We start from the raw sequence: 19794 nt of genomic DNA on the forward strand, positions 1-19794 counted from the left end.
CTGCGAGAGGTTCCAGAACGACTTGTTGACAATCTATGATTGGGCCCTAGTGAATAACATGCAATTCAACGGCACCAAGTTCGAAGTAATGAGATACAGAGTTGGCACAGAAATCGGGATGCCACATCGCTACTTGGCATCAGATGGCACAGAAAATGAAGAGAAGCAACTAGTTCGAGATCTCGGAATTTTGATGTGTACTGAAGCCACGTTCGATGACCACATCGAGGAAATAGTTGCGCGAGAGAGACATAGGATGGAGTAGATCTGGCGGACATTTCGAACATAAGAAGCAGCACCAGTGATTACACTCATACTGCTGTCAGCTTGGGATGCCGCTCAAGATATGGGTGCGGTGCGGAAACTGGAGGCAGTGCAGCGGACCTTTACGTACAGGAACAGCGGCATGAGGGAGCTGGACCTGAACTACTGGGACAGGCTGAAACACCTGGGACTGTACTCACTGGAGAGGAGAAGAGAGAGGTATATCATACTGTACACTTGGTAGATGATAACCGGATTGGCTCCCAACTCTGAATGTGAGACCTCCAGAATAGTGACATATTACAGCAACAAGAGTGGCAGGCTGTGCAGGGTTCCTCCATTTAATAGCCGAGCCGCGGCCAGAGTACAGACTCTTCGTGAGGGATCACCGTCCGTGTTAGGACCGAGGCTCTTTGATGCCTTGCCAAATGTGCTGAGAGGAGGGGAGTTCACCCTTGCAACATTCAAGAGACGACTGGACAATTGGTTAAGAAAGATCCCGGATTGTCCAGTAATGGGAAACCACCCTCAGCAAATAACACGCAACAGCATCTTGCATCAGCTGGCCCAAAGGAGGGCAAATATACGTTTCACGTCTAACGTTACATCCGGGACCCGAGAGCTGGGTGATCTGCCTAGCGACAACTCGGAGACGGAGGACAACGAAGGCGGAGCATCAGCTTGACCGGGGACTACGAAGTCCTAAACTCTTTATAAGATCATAAGACCAGCAATCCACTGTAATGAACCAGCAATCCGTTCTAATGGACCAGCAATCCATTGTAATGGACAGCAACACATTGTAGTAGACAAGCAATCAATTGTAATTTTTTTTGCTGGTGGTAAAGGGGTTGAGAGGGCCCCGGGGGAGGGGTTGTGGTGTAGGGTCAGGGGTGAGGCGCGGGGGTGTGGGGTCGGAGGCGTGGAAGCGGCGGGGATTTGGGGACGGAGCCGTGGGCGCTGGGATATGGGGAAGAGGGTATTGGGGTGGGGCTGTGGGGGCGGAAGCGTGGGGTGAGGATGTGGTGACGAGGATATTGGGGCGGGGTTCCCCCTCCCCTCCTGTATTCCTTCCGTTACCCTGTGGTTTGAGCGCGAGAACCCCGACGGCATCACCTGCACCTGCAGGTTCTTACATGCACCTGCAGAGTTCTTACCTGCACCTACAGGTTCTTACACGCACCTACAGATTCTTACATGCACATATAGTTTCTTACATGCACCTACAGGTTCTTACATGCACCTACATGCTTTTACATGCACCTACAGGTTCTTACATGTACCTAAAGGTTGTTAGAGGCACCTACTGGTTTTTACATACACCTACAGGTTTTTACATGCACCTGCAGGTTTTTAACTGCATCTACAGGTTCTTACATGCACATATAATTCTTACATGCACCTATACAGGTTCTTACTTGCACCTAAGGAATCTTACATGCAACTAAAGGTTCTTACATGCACCTAAAGGTCCTTACATGCACCTACAGGTTCTTACATGCACCTACAGGTTCTTAGATGCACCTACGGGTTTTTACCTGCACCTGCAGGTTCTTATATGCACCTAAGGGTTCTTACATGCAACTAAAGGTTCTTACATGCACCTAAAGATTCTTACATGCACCGAAAGGTTCTTACAAGCACCTGCAGGTTCTAACATGAACCTACATATTTCTTACATGCACCTACAGGTTCCTAAATGCAACTAAAGGTTCTTACATATACCTACAGGTTCTTACATGTATCTACAGGTTTTTACATGCACCTAAATGTTCTTACATGCACCTACTGGTTCTTACACAAATCTAAAGGTTCTTACATGCACCTGCAGGTTCCTAAATGCAACTAAAGGTTCTTACATATACCTACAGGTTCTTACATGCATCTACAGGTTTTAACATGAACCTAAAGGTTCTTACATGCAACTAAAGGTTCTTACATGCACCTACAGGTTCTTACATGCACCTAAAGGTTCTTACAAGCACCTGCAGGTTCTAACATAAACCTACATATTTCTTACATGCACCTACAGGTTCCTAAATGCAACTAAAGGTTCTTACATATACCTACAGGTTCTTACATGCATCTACAGGTTTTTACATGCACCTACATGTTCTTACATGCACCTACAGGTTCTTACACAAATCTAAAGGTTCTTACATGCACCTGCAGGTTCCTAAATGCAACTAAAGGTTCTTACATATACCTACAGGTTCTTACATGCACCTACAGGTTCTTACCCAAATCTAAAGGTTCTTACATGCACCAACAGGTTCCTAAATGCAATTAAAGGTTCTTACATATACCTACAGGTTCTTACATGCATCTACAGGTTTTTACATGCACCTAAATGTTCATACATGCACCTACAGGTTCTTACACAAATCTAAAGGTTCTTACATGCACCTGCAGGTTCTTACATACAGCTAAAGGTTCTTACATGCAATTAAAGGTTCTTACATGCAACTAAAGGTTCTTACCTGCACCTACAGGTTCTTAATGCACCTACAGTTTCTTACATGCACCAACAGATTTTTACACGTACCTACAGGTTCTTACATGCACATAAAGCTTCTTATATGCACTCAAAGGTTCTGCATGCACTCATAGCTTCTTATACATAGACTTCATGGAGTAAATTCATCTCACATGAACTGGAGGCTCAGAGCTCACTCTCCAAAATGCTCTATAATCCATTTATATTCACATTCGTCAAATCTACCTGATTATGGCTAACTCTGTACTATGAATTTTGTTGATGTCATTATTAATCAAATAAGTTAAGTTTGAAGTAATTTTTCACAGTGTAGTAAAACCAAAGTCTCGCCGGCGCTCGGTTATTCATCAGCAGATCGTGTCGATTACATTATCCATGAGACCAAACTTGACTTTTAGTTGAAACTCTATAACTTAAGCTTAGCAAGTGTTGACTTAGGATGAGAATATTCATACTTTGTGCCAAGCATTGGCAGGAGGATGTCGTCGTTGCTCTTGTATTCATCACCGCCAGGGTTCTGCAGCACAAGATGGACGCGTCCGACGCGACGCTTCACAAGTTCTGCCCACCGCCTCTTGCTCGGGTCGTCAGGTTTAATCTTCACCTCCAGGAGGTCAGGTTGTGCGTACGGCAACATAGCAGCGACCAGCGCTACTTCACGACCTGAGGCCATGAACATGGTTTGAACTTTTAATTTTGTAAAGCGTATGAATACTAAGTAGTTTCAGAGCGTTTACTCCTTATTAAATATGCAGTTTCTTCTGCACATCACGGTTTATGCGGAAAAAATTAACCTGTCTTAAAATATTTCTTGAGATTTCAGTGTATAGCTGAAGATGGTGAAATATGAACGCAATTATTGTTACTATTATCAGTTTGAATATATTCAAATCAAATTACAAAACTTGTGTATTCCATTAACCGACTGATGATATACAAAGTTCACCAACCTGTTCCGACATGCCACGTCTTGTTTTCTTTAAGTTTGCTAAGAGCGGCAGGCTTGGCCACCTGCTCAACGTCAGGGCAGATGCGGAGACACTCCTGCCAGTCGGCGAAAGAGACGACGCCGGCATCAGTCAGCGCCTTCTTCAGCTCTGGCCAGCGTTTCTTCAAGAGGCGGGGCTTGCAGCGGCTGAGGCCCTGCACCACGTACTGCAGAACTTCACGCACGCTGGGGAAAAGCGTTCATGTAAAGGGTTCTCAAGTGAGTATCGCGAAGGGTTAAATTACCTGTGACAGATGCAAGTTATTCTTTTTCGTGTTTTGTTATTCGATTTGAGTTTTTAGTGAGTCCCATACAGCCGCAACTGTTGGCAGCTATCCAAGTTGCTTAACCAGATCTCCAAGACGCTTTAACTGTTGAGTTATTATAATCACACAATCTACTGATATTATTAGAAAAATATAACTCAAGCGCATAGATGCAGGTGAATGATTAAAAATGGATTGATTGAAGGCAAACGCTTACGCGACTTTCAAAAAGATAGATATGAGTAAAGTGAGGAGGAAACATACTGTATATGAATCAATGTTGTCATTATTCCCACTTACTTATGTTCATTTGTTGTGATAAACTTCGGAAAAACGTTGCCCAATATTCCTCTTAATATTTTCGCAATACAATCGACGTGTTCAACGTCTTATTAAAATCTACATAAATTAGTCCAACACATCGGGTATTGCGAAGGTAAAGTTAAAAAAGGTCCGTTAGAACAACCTAGTCGAGTGTCACAGTTACTCGATTGACAGAACTCATCGAAATTTTGCCCTATAATAAAAGATACCTTTCCTGCCAGTTATAACAGTTACGAGTGCATAAAAAATTTACTGTCATTGACTGACGCCAGAATATGACGGGAATTTTTGTTGATATCGTTAACTAAGTTACTCAAAGTGACTTATATTTCTCTCTGCCTCCTTACCTGCTCATTTCCTCAGGTTCGGCATCCAGGATACTCTTTAGGGTGTCCTTGTCCTCTAGGATGCGCTGCACAATAAATTCAGCAGCAAACATTTCTTGAATAGATTTGTGATGGAAGGTGTAGGTGGTTTCCCCGGCTCCAGAAAGAGGTCTATTTACTTTCAGCACTACCGAGAGGATAATTTCAGAGCTACACTCTACCGTGTTTTTCAGTATTGGAATGCATTTGCGTTTAACCTGAAGCAGTTCTTTTTCTGAGAATGTTACAGCGTTTTCACGAATAAATTCCAGCGCTGCTTTACCAATGACAACAAACAGATCGTCTAACATGACTTCGCATTCAAGATGAGTCACATCAGCAAGCTTTAAGGTGACAAGCTTCTTATACAAGCGTAGAATATCAGTCGCCACGTCCCCGGGCTTTTCCCACGACGAAATGGTCTCAGGCATGTGTTTATGCATGTCGCAGAAAAGAATCAAGTTGATGGGTTCGGTGAACAGAATTCTGACATCTTTATTCAGCGTCTTGAAGCTTTCTGTCATCTCACCTTGTTTGATGCCTAAACTCTTTTCATACCTTGTCAAAAATTCCAGCTGCTCAGCCAGCTCAGTGAGCGGCTTGATCTCGAATTCGGTAGAATTGACATCGTTAGTAGTAAGAAGCATTTCCAGTTTTCTCGCACTGTGAGGACGAGTCGTGATCAACACCCGGCAGTTGCTGCTTGACGTCTTCTTGATGATCTCACTCACTACGTTGGTTGAAACATTGTTTACTTCGTCGTACCCATCGATGACAAATAGGGCGTGTAGAAGAAAGAGGGCATCAAGGAGGTTTTGTTTACCCTCTAATTCCCTACACAGATCCTTGAAGTGCTGCTCGATGACGTCAGCCAGTGATTCAGTGGTACGATCCCTGCACTCAAACAGGATGAGCTGGTTAAATTGACGCAGGTAATCTGCATTTCCTTCCTGGAGCTCGAAAAATTGAAGCACGATGTTTTTCAGAAGAGTAGTCTTGCCAGCACCAGCAACTCCGGAAACTATAATTGCTTTCTCAGGAGCCTTGAAAATGTCGGGGTACGGAAGAACATGACCGTCAGGGCCATCACGTCTTGACCGTCTCACCATCACGTCGAGAGAATGAAATACTTCCGGACGCTGCACAATGCTGTTGTCTAGTGGGAGGGTCTCTTCGGTTAGTTTGGTTTTCCAAAGGTTCTTCACCGCCAGTTTTCCTGACATAGCCAATCTTGTACACCAGTGATAAATGCTTTTTTTGTCCGGAGTCTGCAGGCTTTCGAAGTCATCGTGTACGTTTTTTTTCTGATCTTCAACTTCAGACTGTGGCAGTGAATAGACCCTTTCGGCTTCTTCAATTAGCTCTAACAAGGCAGTCTTCAAATCACTGAATTTTTGAGGGGCCAATGTTACTTCGAACTCGTGCATGATTTTGTTTCGCAATTCCTTGACCTTACGCAACTTGTCGAGCAATTTTTCTAACTCCCTCGGAAGGCCATTCTTATCTGAGCGAGAAAGCTTTTCAAGTGGACACTTTTTATCTCCAGGCTTTACGCTCCGCCAACATTCATCATGTAACCTAGAAAGTTTCTCCAGCAGACAGAACAACCCAGTGATGTCTAAATCATCAGGGTGGCTCAAATCTTCCGATATCATTCCAAACTGACGTTTCCATTCCGTTTTACTGAATTCCTTGCCCTTTAAGCGTTCTATGTATTTTTTGTAACTCTCGTTGCTTTTTTTGTCGACACATTCTTTGCTGACAACGAATCGGATGACCTTGGGGGCAACGTGCAGCACACCAGCAATATTGCGATAAATTGCGTAGATTTCATCTGCAATATGGTCTCCGGCAGGCCTCGAGCTTGCCTGCACTGACTGGCCGTCCATTACGGAGGATCTGTTAAGTTGAAAAATAGTAATAAAACCAGAAAGACGAAAGCGAAGTACGCATTATTACCTGAAAAGAAATTTTGATGCCTACGGCTGCAACTTAATAAAATTTGTCATTTACGTTGCTTTGAGGTTTTGCTCTCTTTAAAAATTTACGGATCGAATATTGTTCATAAATATTATCTGTGGAAAAATAATGTGGAGATGGTACTAAATGCATTAAAGTTCATATTAATTGAGAAATGAATTATGTTATATAGCATGAAAATGAGATAGGAACGAATTAGAGAGCACGATAACCTCATGAGGGATATGAGTGGTTGACAACATCAGAGGGAATTTGATCTCTATCGGTTATAGTTTCTTTTTCATCAAAGCTGAATGATATTCTCCTGCTCAGTTCATTGCAACAATTGTTTTACCGAAATGATTCCATATAGAAGCTTGGTTTATGGTTCGATTGCTGATTTTAGACCTAGCTCTTGGATGAATAAATTATAATTGATGACTGATAGACCAGACATGAGCAAATGATAAAGATGTTTTGTATTCAACAAACGATAGCTGCGATGGAAGATATGTCCTATGTAGGTATTAACAAATTGGTTTTTTCTTTGCCTATGATGAAGAACCATTAGCTTATGATGCGTAGATATAATGGTTGGTGCAGCCTATACAGTGGTACTTTCGCGTAGCTTATACTGTGTCTCTCTCTCCAGGCAGAAGTGCTGTAATAAAGCAGGCATTAAAGAAGGCTGTCAGCAGTCCAAGGTGAGAATTGCTGTAAGTAAGCAGGCATCAAAGAAGGCATTCAGTTCAGGTACAGGACATTCAAGTGCAGGAAGATCAAGTGCAGGAAGATCAAGTGCAGGAAGATCAAGTGCAGGTAGATCAAGTGGCAGCTGCAGGCGTCTTCCTATAAGGCAACAGGAATATGTATTTAATTAAAGTAATTTCCTGGGCGTGAAATTTTCAGGTCCAGGTGATACAGTGACACAGAAGTATTGAAAACATTACAGTTTTCTTCAAATCTCAAGTTAAAGTACAAGATTTAACCTAATATTCGGTCAGTAGATTGCTAATGATACTGAAAACATTATATAGAAAGGATATTTTAAAGTAAGCAGTTTTTAGATTTTATTCAATAAATAGAAAAAATATCCCACGCTTAATTTTTATAAGTGCTCAAAATTTGCTTTTCGCTCTAGACGTTAAACTGATCTCATATCGTTATCTAATTGGCCAATCAGAGCAGTTTGTCATTGTTTACAAGATTTTGTGTTACGGTGAAGACATTATTCAGCTTTATCTTCTAAATATAATTTAGAGTTATCTAAATTATATTTAGAGAGAAGGAAGAGAGAGCTAACCAGGTCTTGAAAGGTTAGCAACAGCATGCTTGGATGTAATCATCAGGATGATAGATCAAATGATTGATGATGATCTTTGGATATTATGCGATACCCTTTCCATTTCTTGTAACTATCTATGATCTTTTGACGCAAATCTGTCGCCAATTTTTGAGTTTTAACCATTTTAAATTAAATTTTGAAGATGAAGCTGAATAATATCTTCACCGGAACACAAAATCGTGTAAACAATGGCAAACTGCTCTGATTGGCCAATTAGGTAACGCTATGCACTGTAACAAATCGGTGCGTAGAAACTACGCACCAAAGTAACTATCCCGACTTGTCCCACAAAAAAATATTTGCCAAAAGCGTCTGAAACGCCACTCAGCACCCGGAGCCCGTAATTCAAGCTACTTTTAGCGCGAAAAAAGGAGAAAGCCTCAGTGAACTTACCGCCGACGCTTCTATACAGTACGGTGAATGAGAGTTTCCCCATTCACCATGAGAAGTTCCCTCCTGATCGTTGTGCTGGTAGGACGAGTACCGCTCGCGTAAAATTTACCGCCGTGGGCCTGATTTTACGTCGGTTTTTTAGTTTTGAGCTGATTGGTCTGTTCTCAAATCTGAGCTCACGTGTTATGAATCCAGTGAAGTGATAGTGGTAGATCAGGGAGTTCATTAAGCTACTAGAAGTGTGGAAGTGAGTTGAGCGTGTTCAGGCCAGGCTAATACTTTCAAATTTCGTAAACATCGCACTTTTAAAAAAAATCGGATTTGGCTAGATTAAATCTAACTTAGCAATCAAACATTCAAGTTGAAAATCAAAATAGCCTTTCTGCGGTGAATAAGTGAATCAATGATAGCAAAGTGTGGTAGACACAAATAATTAGATACTTAAAGGAAAAAATACAGTGAATGCATTTTTCACTCAGGAAGGTGTCAAGTGTGCAGAAAGAGTGCATTTGAGCCCAGGCCTGAACTAAATTTCATTACTTCTATCCGGTCTCCAGACCGCCGCCAGCAGCGGTTAAAATTCCTTACTCTGGAACCCAACAGGAAGAGATAGTGTAGCTACGGCAAGACTACCAATCAATAGTAAACCTTCCGAACTAACTATCCATTGAAATTGTGAATCCTGAAAAACAGAATTAGTGCAACAAGATAAACAAATTTAAAAAATACGGCATTATTGCATAATGTGTTGTGATTGAGCCCACTAAGGGTAGTTCATGTACAATCTGCCATAAGTTTTGCAAGCACCGTTACCCATTCAAATGTCGTTTGTTTATACACCTTCAGTGTACAACGCTTCCGCTTTACGTTCTCGTGAAACTTGTTTCACGACCAGAGTTTCATATGAATGCCACCAGAGTTTCATATGAATGCGAACACTGCATTATGAAAGAATGCGGAGATAAATACAACGTGAGTAAAACAAAGTTTGTCAGCCATGAATTTTCGGCAAACCGACACATCCAGAACAGCCAACTCCATTTCCCCTCCGCAAACCAGACTTACCCCCTTCCTACTCTCCCCCCTGCTCAAACCCCCCATTCCCACATTGCTCCCAACCCTACCATGAACCTTCTAGATTTGGAGATCGGTTACCATCATCTTTTCCAACCTTACCCTCCCAAAAAACCTATGTACCCTCAGGCAGACCGCGAGTTAAAAAATGCGTTTGCTGGAAATACGGGAAGAACGGTGAAGGATGCACATTCTCACACCCTAGATTGTGTTATAAATTCTCTGATTATGGAAGCGGTCATCCCAGAGGGATGACCCAGAGGGATGAGAGGGATGCTCCCAGAGGGATGACTGCAAATATGGTAAGGATTGCCCCTGTGCTGGAGTATCATGAACAGAGAGGACTGCAGCAGAGAAAACTGTCGTTTCCACCACATCAAATCAAGAAAAACAAGTGGAAAAAATGGCAATAGAGCGAGAAACAGTGTTATGCCCTCACATCAAATAGCAATGCCCACCGCACAGCCTGCCCCTCGCGCTCAAGGAAGATAGGGCAACGCTGAGAGAAACACCGTTGGAAGGAGCGGTGATGTACGAGGTGGAAATGAACGGAGTCAATGGAGAAAGCCAGACGACTTAGCTAATCCACTGAGTAGCCGATGTGTACGGGGCAGAGAAGCACGTGAGGAGATAGAGGTTACCTTCAGTGCTTTTTACACAGTCATGAAGGACCAAATGCAATATCAATTGGAAATGACGCAACTCCAGATAAAGGAGCTGCTAGATCTGGAACGCCTGCCAGATCGGTGTCGCTGCAGGTAAGAACACCAAGGAGGGAAGAGTCTAGCATCCTGCTGGCCAATATCGAGGGGCTCTTCCCACAAAGAACACGTCACAAGATTGTCGTGCTAAGTGAGATGGCCGTCGAGGGTGGGATCTTTATGATTTCACTAACGGAGTCGCGCCTAAAGATGCAGAAATTGCAATGGAAGGCTTTCAACATTATCGTGCGGACCGAATTGTAGGGAAGAAGAAGGAAGGAGTAATTGTTTACCTTAGAAACTCCCTCGCAAGAAGCAAGGTAGAATTGAGATCGGAATCTGGAAACTCTGATGGATTTGTTGAACATGTACTACTCCACATTAAAAACTTGACATCTGCGTAGCCATAGTCTATAGGCCGCCTGCTTGCCCATCGGTAAATTTTAACAAAACTCTGGAGGAAATAGACACTAGGGTGGCTGGCCTGGGTGAACCAGCCCCAACCTGATAATGGGGGGATACTTCAATCTGCCACGTATCCGATGGACAAGTCTGGGCGACGTGGAGATTGGTGACCGCGACAGAGGTCAAGAAGCCAAACTAGTGAAGTTTGCTGCATAATACTTGCCCAGTCAGCAGGTACGGTTGCCGACTTGGGAACGAAATAGCCTCGATCTCTTAATTACTGATAATGAAAGAATGGTGGTTGACGTTCGGGTTGAAGAAACCTCACTGTCAGACTACCGCCTGGTGAGGGTGGATACGACAATTGGAACTGATACCCAGCCCGGTGCTATACCCCAAAAGGGGCTGGTAAGACTAAGTTTCCACCATCGAAGAACGGATTGGGAGGCAATATGGAATGAACTTGACGAAACTGACTGGAGAGAAGGGTTTCACGATATGAATGCAGAGGAAATTTACACAAAACTTTGTGAGAAACTAGCACAGGTATGTGTGCGTCATACTCCGAGAAAAACGGTCCCCTAAGTCCGCAGCATTCCGGGAGACCGTTGAATCCTCATGAGAAAACGCACACGTCTGAATAAACCAATAACTGAATCCACTAGTGATCTGCGGAGACAGTGACTAGTAGATTTGCAAAATGAAATTGAACTCAGGTCGCAGGACTCGCATAGGATAGAAGAACAAGCTGCCGAGAAACGAGTAGTGGAGATAATCAGAAAGAACTCAGAGTACTTTTTCAAATACGCCCAGACCAAGGCTAAAATAAAGAAGCCAGTGTGCCCGATGAAGAATTACGATGTCCCTGTCGTAGATGACCAGGGCATGTGCGAGTTACTGGGATCGCAGTTTGGATCAGTCTTCAGTAACCTCCGCTACTCAAAGGAGGAGAATGAAATCGAAGTTCTCCAAGAACAACCAGGAGAAAGGGGGTTGGAGAACATTGAATGTGGGCCAGAAGATATGGAAATAAGTATCAAAGAATTGGCGGCGTTCTCAGAACCAGGACCGGATGGAATTACGGCAGTGCTGTTGAAGAAGTGTGTTGGAACTCTGAAGGCCCCGCTTGCAATGCTCTGACAGGCTTCAATTTCGAAGGGAATTATTCCTGAGGGCCTAAAAGTAGGACTGATAACACCAATCCTCAAAGGAGGTGAGAGGGACAAATCCCAAAATTACAGACCTGTGACCTTGACCTCACATGTGATCAAGGTTTTGAGAAGGTAGTGGTAAGGAGGCTTGTCCGATAAATGGAAGAGGCTCACCTGTATAATAATGGAAAACATGGTTTCTAGCGTAATCGTTCCTGTTTGTCACAGTTACTGGAGCACCATCACCGTCTTGTGGCCCAGCTGGAGGAGGGAGCTGGCGTGGACGTGGTATACTTAGACTTTGCTAAAGCTGTTGACAAAGTTGACAATGGGGTGCTCTTTAGAAAGCTGAGGCTGTTGGGGGTAGGAGGAAGCCTGTTAAGGTGGATCCACAACTTCCTTACAGATAGAGTACAAGCTGTCGCAATTGGAAACTCGAGATCGAGAGAAGCAAGGGTGAAAAGCGGAGGAACGCAGGGCTCAGTGCATGGACCGATTCTCTTTCTCATCCACATTGCCGATATTGACTCAGAACTCACCCACGCATCTACATTGTCATTTGCGGACGATACAAGAGTGCTGATGAAGATCACAGTTGACCTACACTGCGAGAAGTTACAATATGATCTATCGTCAATCTACGATTCGGCCCTAGTGAACAATATGCAGTTCAACGGCACCAGGTTCGAAGTAATGAGATACAGAGCCCGCACAGAGATCGGGATGCTACATCGCTAATTGCCATCAGATAGCACAGAAATTGAGGAGAAGCAACTAGTTTGAGATCTCGGAGTGTTGATGAATACTGATGCTACGTTCGATGCCCATATCGAGGAAATAGTCGCGCGCAGCCGGCATTGAATGGGATGGATATGGCGGACATTTCAAAGGAGAGGAGCAGCATCAATAATTACACTCTTCAGAGCCCTCGTGCTCCCCAATCTTGAGTATTGCTGCCAACTTTGGTAGCCACTCAAGGCGGGTGCGGTGCGGAAACTGGAAGCAGTGCAGCGGACCTTCACGAACAGGATCAGCGGCATGAGGAAGCTGAGCCTGAACTACTGGGAAAGGCTGAAACACTTGAGACTGTACTCACTGAAGAGGAGAAGAGAACGGTATATCATACTGTGCGCTTGGAAGATGATAACCGGACTGGCTCCCAACTTTGAGAGTGAGTCCTCCAGAATAGGGATACGTCACAACGAAAGAAGGGGGAGAATGTGCAGGGTTCCCCCATTTAACAACCGAGCCGCGGCCAGAGTACAGGCTTTTCGTGAGGGATCACCGTTCGTGGGAGGACCGAAGCTCTTTAATGCCGTGCCAAAAGCGCTGAGAGGAGGGGAGTACACCCCTGCAATATTCAAGAGACGACTGGACAATTGGTTGAGAAAGATCCTGTATTGTCCAGTAATGGGAATCTACCCCAGCAAGTGACAAGTAACAGCATCTTGCATCATCTGGCCCAAAGGAGGGAAAATATACGGAACACGTCCAACGTTACATCCGGGACCCGCGGGCGGAATGACCTGCTTAGCGACGACTCGGAGACGGAGGACGAGGAAGGCAGCGCATCAGCGTGACCGTGGATTAAGAAGTCGTGGATTAAGATTAAGAAGATTAAGAAGGTCATAAGGTAATATGAACACCAAATATAATGTAGCGTATGGGATGAGAGAAAGACTGCCCGAAGTACATCATTTTATTAGAATACCACATCGCGTTCACTATTGCTATGTCTCAAATGCTAAAATTGTAAGCATTTGAGATAAATTTAAATTCAAATTAATTACTCAACAATACAAGTGTAACAATTCGTATGCAATATATAGCCTAGGATTTAACGCTTATTTATATTTAAGAAAATGCATGGCATCGATTGGTGTAAAAATAAAATATTTATTAAAATTCCTACATGGCTCTTCACAACGCAGCTCTCTGAACGTGTCTCCTCATGTTGAGATATGACCGGATTTAGTTATACATGTTTTATCGTGACAGTGTCAGTAGATGAGCATGTTATTCCAATTAGCTGCATTATTAGATATAGACTTTTTTTGCAACCCTATAACTTCACTTACCTCCGATTCTCCGCTGGAGGAGCCATCCAAACGTAGCAGGATTTAAACCAGGGCTCGCTGCAGACCGCGCGACGCCTTAGTCCACTTGACCACGGTAGCACGCATGCATTGCAAATTACAATAAGCTATTCAACTTATTTTCTACATCACGACTGAAAAGGCACTCGTGTGCCTACATTTTCTAGATATCATTTATTTCTGTTATTCTTCTGAGAAGGAACAATTAAACTTGTGGAAAGTTTAAAATCACCATTATCTACCACCACAACTTGCAGGTCACGTGCTATCGTAGGGTTGCATTACTGGTGGCATGAAAAACTGATCGACGTTGTACGATGTGTTTTATGTTTAAGCATTCCCCTCAGCGCCAATTAATACTTGACTTTATTTGGTATTGGTAGAATTGTTATGTAATTTATTTTGATAAAATCTATGATATAATAAGCTCCAGGTTAATTTTTTGGCACACTTTTTACATACCTTATTAGAAATAATGAATAAGTTTGAATTAACTGTGGATCTTTTACCTGGCTTACCAGTAACAGAGACTGTAATCGAACTGCGGTATGTTTCATAACCAATATGACTTTCTGAAACAATAAAACATATATATGACAAAAAACACCAGCGATGAAGCTATAAAGCATGTGAATGCCGTACGTGTGTTTAACCACTATTGCATGATATCTTCAACTATTTATATTAACACTATTAAAAGGTTAATATTTCGACCAAAAACAATGTCGAAATACAGTATAATTTCGACCCTGAATATACAGTTGGATAGTTTAGTGGCCACATGTTTACTAGTGCTTCAGCTATTTAGCTAGCTCACACCGAAAGTCAAGATGAACATCAAAAAAGAGGAGGTGGACGGTCTCAATAATCCAGTTTCTGAAATCAAAAATTCTTCATCACCCACAAGGGGCGGACGGTCTCAGATGTCCAGCCCGCTGAAGTTGGCTCGAAAGAAGCAGCGTTAGCATCTCAAAGAGACGAAGTGACAAGGAGGGACAGGTGAAAAGCAAAAAAAAAAAAAACGAAGACACTCGAACAAGAAGTCGCTTACGCGGGACGTTGGCCGTCCGCACGAGAGAGACTGAAAAAGAGAAATGTAAGGAATCCTACCTACAAAATAACGTGATGTAAGGATTAATACCTACATAATAACGTGATGTAAGCAATCCTACCTACATAATATCGTGATGTAAGAATTCCTACCTACTTAATAACTTAATGTAAGGAATATTACCTACATAATAACTTAATGTAAGGAATCCTACCTACATAATAACTTAATGTAAGGAATCCTACCTACATAATAACTTAATGTAAGGAATCCTACCTACATTATAACTTAACCCCACAACTGAGACCTGCAGTCAGACACCGCGTGCTCAGCGGTGGGGCGCTCAGGAACAATCCACCTAGGAGCCCGAAAATCCCATAGGATTTCTGACGAGCACAGACACCCATCAGAAATCCCCCCTGGGGGTCTGTAAATACAGTATACCTATTTTGTATATACGCAAATGACAAATTTAAGATTCGGGCTAATTTTTCAGACAACACAAAAACCTATACAAATTATTCAAATGCATGACATTAAGTTTACGCAAACAACAGATTCCCTCTCAACTTTGCCTCTGAGAGCCAGCCGCTGAATGCGCCGGAAAACTGACACCAATGATGAAAGTGAAATCTATGAAGCTTAATTGTGGATGCGTTTTTACGTGCGTTATATCACAAAAGCGTAATAATTTATCCGCCTAGCTTCAGTGACTGTCATTGGCTGAGCAAAAATTAGAGAAAACTGTTGAGAAAATGGCGAACGAACGTTTCGGAATGATTCGTTTAGCTACATTGAGCGTTTAGCGAGTTGAGATGTCTGCAACAAACGCAACGATTTGTTTCAGTGTGAGATTAGTGGAACGTCTAAAGAGGAAAGAGAATTTTGAGCACTCATAAAAAAGTTATTGCTGTTCATTTTTGAACATGCAGCCAATACTATGGCGTGGGTCAATTTTTCTACTTATAAAAATAAAATATTTATTTTCTCTATAAAATCTAAACAATGCTTACTTCTCAATATACTCTCTATATAACGTTTGCGACCATATACTGACCGGATATTAGGTAAAATCTTGCACTTTAACTTGAGGTATGAAGAAAACTGTAATGTATTCCATACTTTTGCGTGTCACTGTATATCCCGACACGGTAATTTGAGTATCCTAGACACGCATTTAAATTGCCCTATATATAGTGCGGTGCCGGACTGCAAATAGGCAAACGTTAACAAATTCATATAAGATTTGCAATTTTAATATACCCTTGCCTGGTGAAAATGAAATTATTCGATTCTTAACTCATACACATTTTCAATTCTAGAATTTGAATCTCGTATGTGCAAAGGTTAATATAAAAAGCTCGAGTAGTACTTAGTTTAAAGTCATAGATGTAAACTTTCAAGCCTCAAAGCTGCACCTGAAGGCGCGTAGTTGCAGGCGCTGACACTCGATAATCTTCCCCGGCCTGATAAGCGGCCTCCTGCTTATCTCGCCGCGCAGCTCAGGCGCTGCAGGTAACAGAGATTGTGGCAGGTCTCCGGAATGATCTATTAGTGGGTGAGTTCGACGAATTTCCAAACCCGTTATTACGTACCGTGTTAATAATAATAAAGCAATTGTTTGCTTAAAGAAAGACCCGTGCAAACCCGTATTTCTCATCCTGGTTCAGTGTATAAAAAAAAGTTGCATGGGTCTTTCGTTCGAAAAATCCGGGCAGACCCGTCCAAGTTCATCCTGGATTAAAAAATCCGGAAGATAATTATTTTGCGTTTTGTTTAATTTTTTTCGTGAATAATAATTTAAAAAACAGAATTTTAAAATATTGTTCCTTTCCTCCCAGTTCTGCGATGCCTCGCTATTCTCCCACTAAGAATAAATTTTCAGGTTCAAGTAATATCCCGACACGATATGTATCCTTGATACGTACCTCAACAGCCCCAATATATTTGTGATGCCAGGCAAACGTCGTATCAATCAACATAATAACAATATAATAATAGCGGCTTCAGCGTTTATGAGGCCGTAGGTCTGTCGCCGATTCTTAACATCGCAGAACATTCACAGCATTTTTTGATCTCGAACTCGCAACTCCGTGCTACAATTCTGCTGTGCTTAACTGCCCGGCCTCCTTGCCGATTCTGACCATAAACTGGCGCATAGAGCTGGGATCGAACCCGTGCCTCCCTGCTCCAATCTTGGTACTCTGAACTTTAACCACTGGGTCATCAACATCAACATAAAAATTATAACATCTCAAGTCTCCACAACGAAGAAAAAATTTACACTCATAAGCACTTACGTCTACGATATTGCAATACCTGAGGTACTTACGAGTACGATGACGCAGCTTGGAGGTGTTCCCAGTCACTATACACTTGTACACTACGAACTACTATTTATAGTCACCAAGTTCACACATCAAGAAACACTTAGGATAGCTATATATAATCACCATGTTCACATACCAAGTTACATAAGCTAACACTTCACTGCGTCAACAAAACCTCACTGTGAGGACACTTTTTGAATCTTGGAAGTTTGTGATGAACACAATGCGTCGCAGATAACGGCTATCAGGACAAAAGATAACGGCTAAGGCCAGCGTAGGCACCTAAACCTCCGGCCTCAGGGTCACTCGCTTGATGATCAAGTTGAAAATTTAATTAATTACAAGAAAGAAAATCGATTTTGGTGCTGATTAATTTAGTCTAAAGAAATTATTACAATAAATTTCACTGATTAATTTTGTCCAAAAAAAATTTACCTTAACGTGAAGCTACAAGGACGAAATACCCCAGCAGCTGAGGCATGCGTGTTGTATCCGCGATACGAGACTGGAACGTCGACAGGCACCACCGCTGTCAGTTCGCGTAATTTTGATGTAACGATGTAATACAATCCAAAAAAATTCTATTTGTCTTGAGTTTGAACAAAAAATTGTACTACCCTCTTTAAATTTGATTGAGAGTCCTTTAATTAGGACTTGCAATCAAATTAAGCAAGACAATCGTTTAGATTGGAACTAGGAAGCCTGTGACTGTTACGAACTGCCATTCAAGGTTTAAATTTGTACCAACGGTCTCTGACAGTTGATTAGCAAGTCCATTAACGTCGCTGTACTTAAATGATTAGTTATGCGAGATTGTGTTTGAATTAATGTTTTTCAAAGCAGATCATCTCTGGCTTTGGGGAATTGGATTCAAAATTTCTCATTTGGAGACATATCTTTTAGTTATGTAAAGTTATATTTCGGAAATCGGAGTTGCATCTATACTTATACTCAAAATACTCAGTTTCAAATAACTTGATCTTGTTTGTAAGCTGAACTATGATGGTGTTGTTTTAATGCTGGCTAGTATAAGCATTTCCTGTGTTGGACAATAATCGTGATTTCTACTAAAACTTTGGACCAGTTTTCGATCAAACTAAATGAATTCAATTGCGTTTTAGGGAGATGATTAATGCATTCAATGGACGCCAAGCTTTATATACACAAACTTCGATGTTTACATATCAGATTTGCAATACTTCCTGCATGCCATTCATGATGAATGCAGCGAAACCAAATGCCAAAGTTTCTTCTGCCGTGGCACCTCATGAAGCCCTCAAGGCCACCGCGTTATCTGGAGTTGTTCCCGATAGCCGCGACTGATAGCGACCGCGCGATGCCGTGACTGCACCAGAGTTCTGTTGCATGACCTAATGCTACATTATCATATTATTATATCAAAGCTTAATGTCAAATACTACTAAGAAATTAGAAGATTGAAGGCAACTAACTGAATAATTATATCAATTACCATTATAATATATATATCCACAACATAGGCACCGTCGGGCGCCAGAGAACGGTGCCTCTCAGCATTGCGCTTAGTTTTATGAGTGATATTTATGTTGTAAAAGCTGCAAGACACTGTAAAATATACGCCGCAATGTCACTGCACCGTGTAAGCCGGGATGACACTACATCGTGTGCGCAGTGATGATACTTTACTGCAGTGTACCCTGCACTCCACTCATGCCACTCCATTGCACTTTACTGCACCGCACCGACCGCAGCTCACGACACTACTTTGCACAGCACGGAACTGCTCATCGCCATCAAGCTGCTGCACAAGATAAGAGTAAGAAGATGCGCTGATAACCGAGATAAGAGACGGCCGTGCCCTAACTCTCTTTGTCCAATTATGATGATTACGGCATATTAAAATAATTCCTCTTTCATCGTAAATAGAAAGATCGGCCGGCAATGTATACTCAGCCAGTGGAGGCACCTTAGCAACCCGACTATGTTTAGTGTCTTATATTGGTGGGAAGCACTGTATTTTATTATTACAACACTTCTCTTTAACTTCACTTCTTGTTGTTTGTTTGTCTGTCTGCTACAAAACTTATAATCGATATTTAACACACTTCTACCTTTCCAATCGATTTGAAATTTGGCACACTTGCACGGAGTTGGAGACAATGCGCGAATCAAGTGACAGAATAAGTAATTTTTATAATATTTTTTTTTTCAATATTAGAAAAAATTAAAAATAGTTTTGTCAGCTACAAATCTTATTATCGATATTTGACAAACTTCTACCTGTTATCGATCTAAAATTTTGCACACTTGCGTAAAGTTGGAGGCAATGCGTGAATCAATTGACAGAATAAATACTTTTAGAAATTAAATGTTTTTATCATTATTAAAAAAATGTAAAAATAATTTAGTCTGCTACAAATTTTATAATCCATATAAGACACAATTTGACCTGTCCAATCAATCTGAAATTTTGCAGAATTGTATAAAGTCAGAGACAATGCACGAATCAGTTGACAAATAAATAATTTTGAAAATTTACAAAATTTTTATCTAAAAAATTTTGAAAAATATTTTTTTTAATATATGAAAATAAAATTAGAAATTCA

The 19794-nt window shown here is 41.9% G+C and overlaps 1 protein-coding gene across 1 annotated transcript; it reads right to left on the minus strand.

The window, feature by feature from the left end:
• Positions 1-3216: 3216 nt before the first annotated feature.
• On the minus strand, positions 3217-17570 carry LOC108665263 (the record flags this gene model as incomplete). The annotated part of the gene is made up of 4 exons (XM_018151999.2): positions 17212-17570; positions 4687-6603; positions 3712-3935; positions 3217-3424 (listed from the first exon to the last, which is right to left on the minus strand). Coding segments are annotated over exons 2-4 (2339 nt in total), but the record flags the coding sequence as incomplete, so codon positions are not given.
• Positions 17571-19794: the final 2224 nt, after the last annotated feature.

The sequence above is a fragment of the Hyalella azteca genome, unplaced genomic scaffold, assembly GCF_000764305.2.
Source record: "Hyalella azteca isolate HAZT.00-mixed unplaced genomic scaffold, Hazt_2.0.2 contig2594, whole genome shotgun sequence".
Taxonomy (NCBI): Eukaryota; Metazoa; Arthropoda; class Malacostraca; order Amphipoda; family Hyalellidae; genus Hyalella; species Hyalella azteca.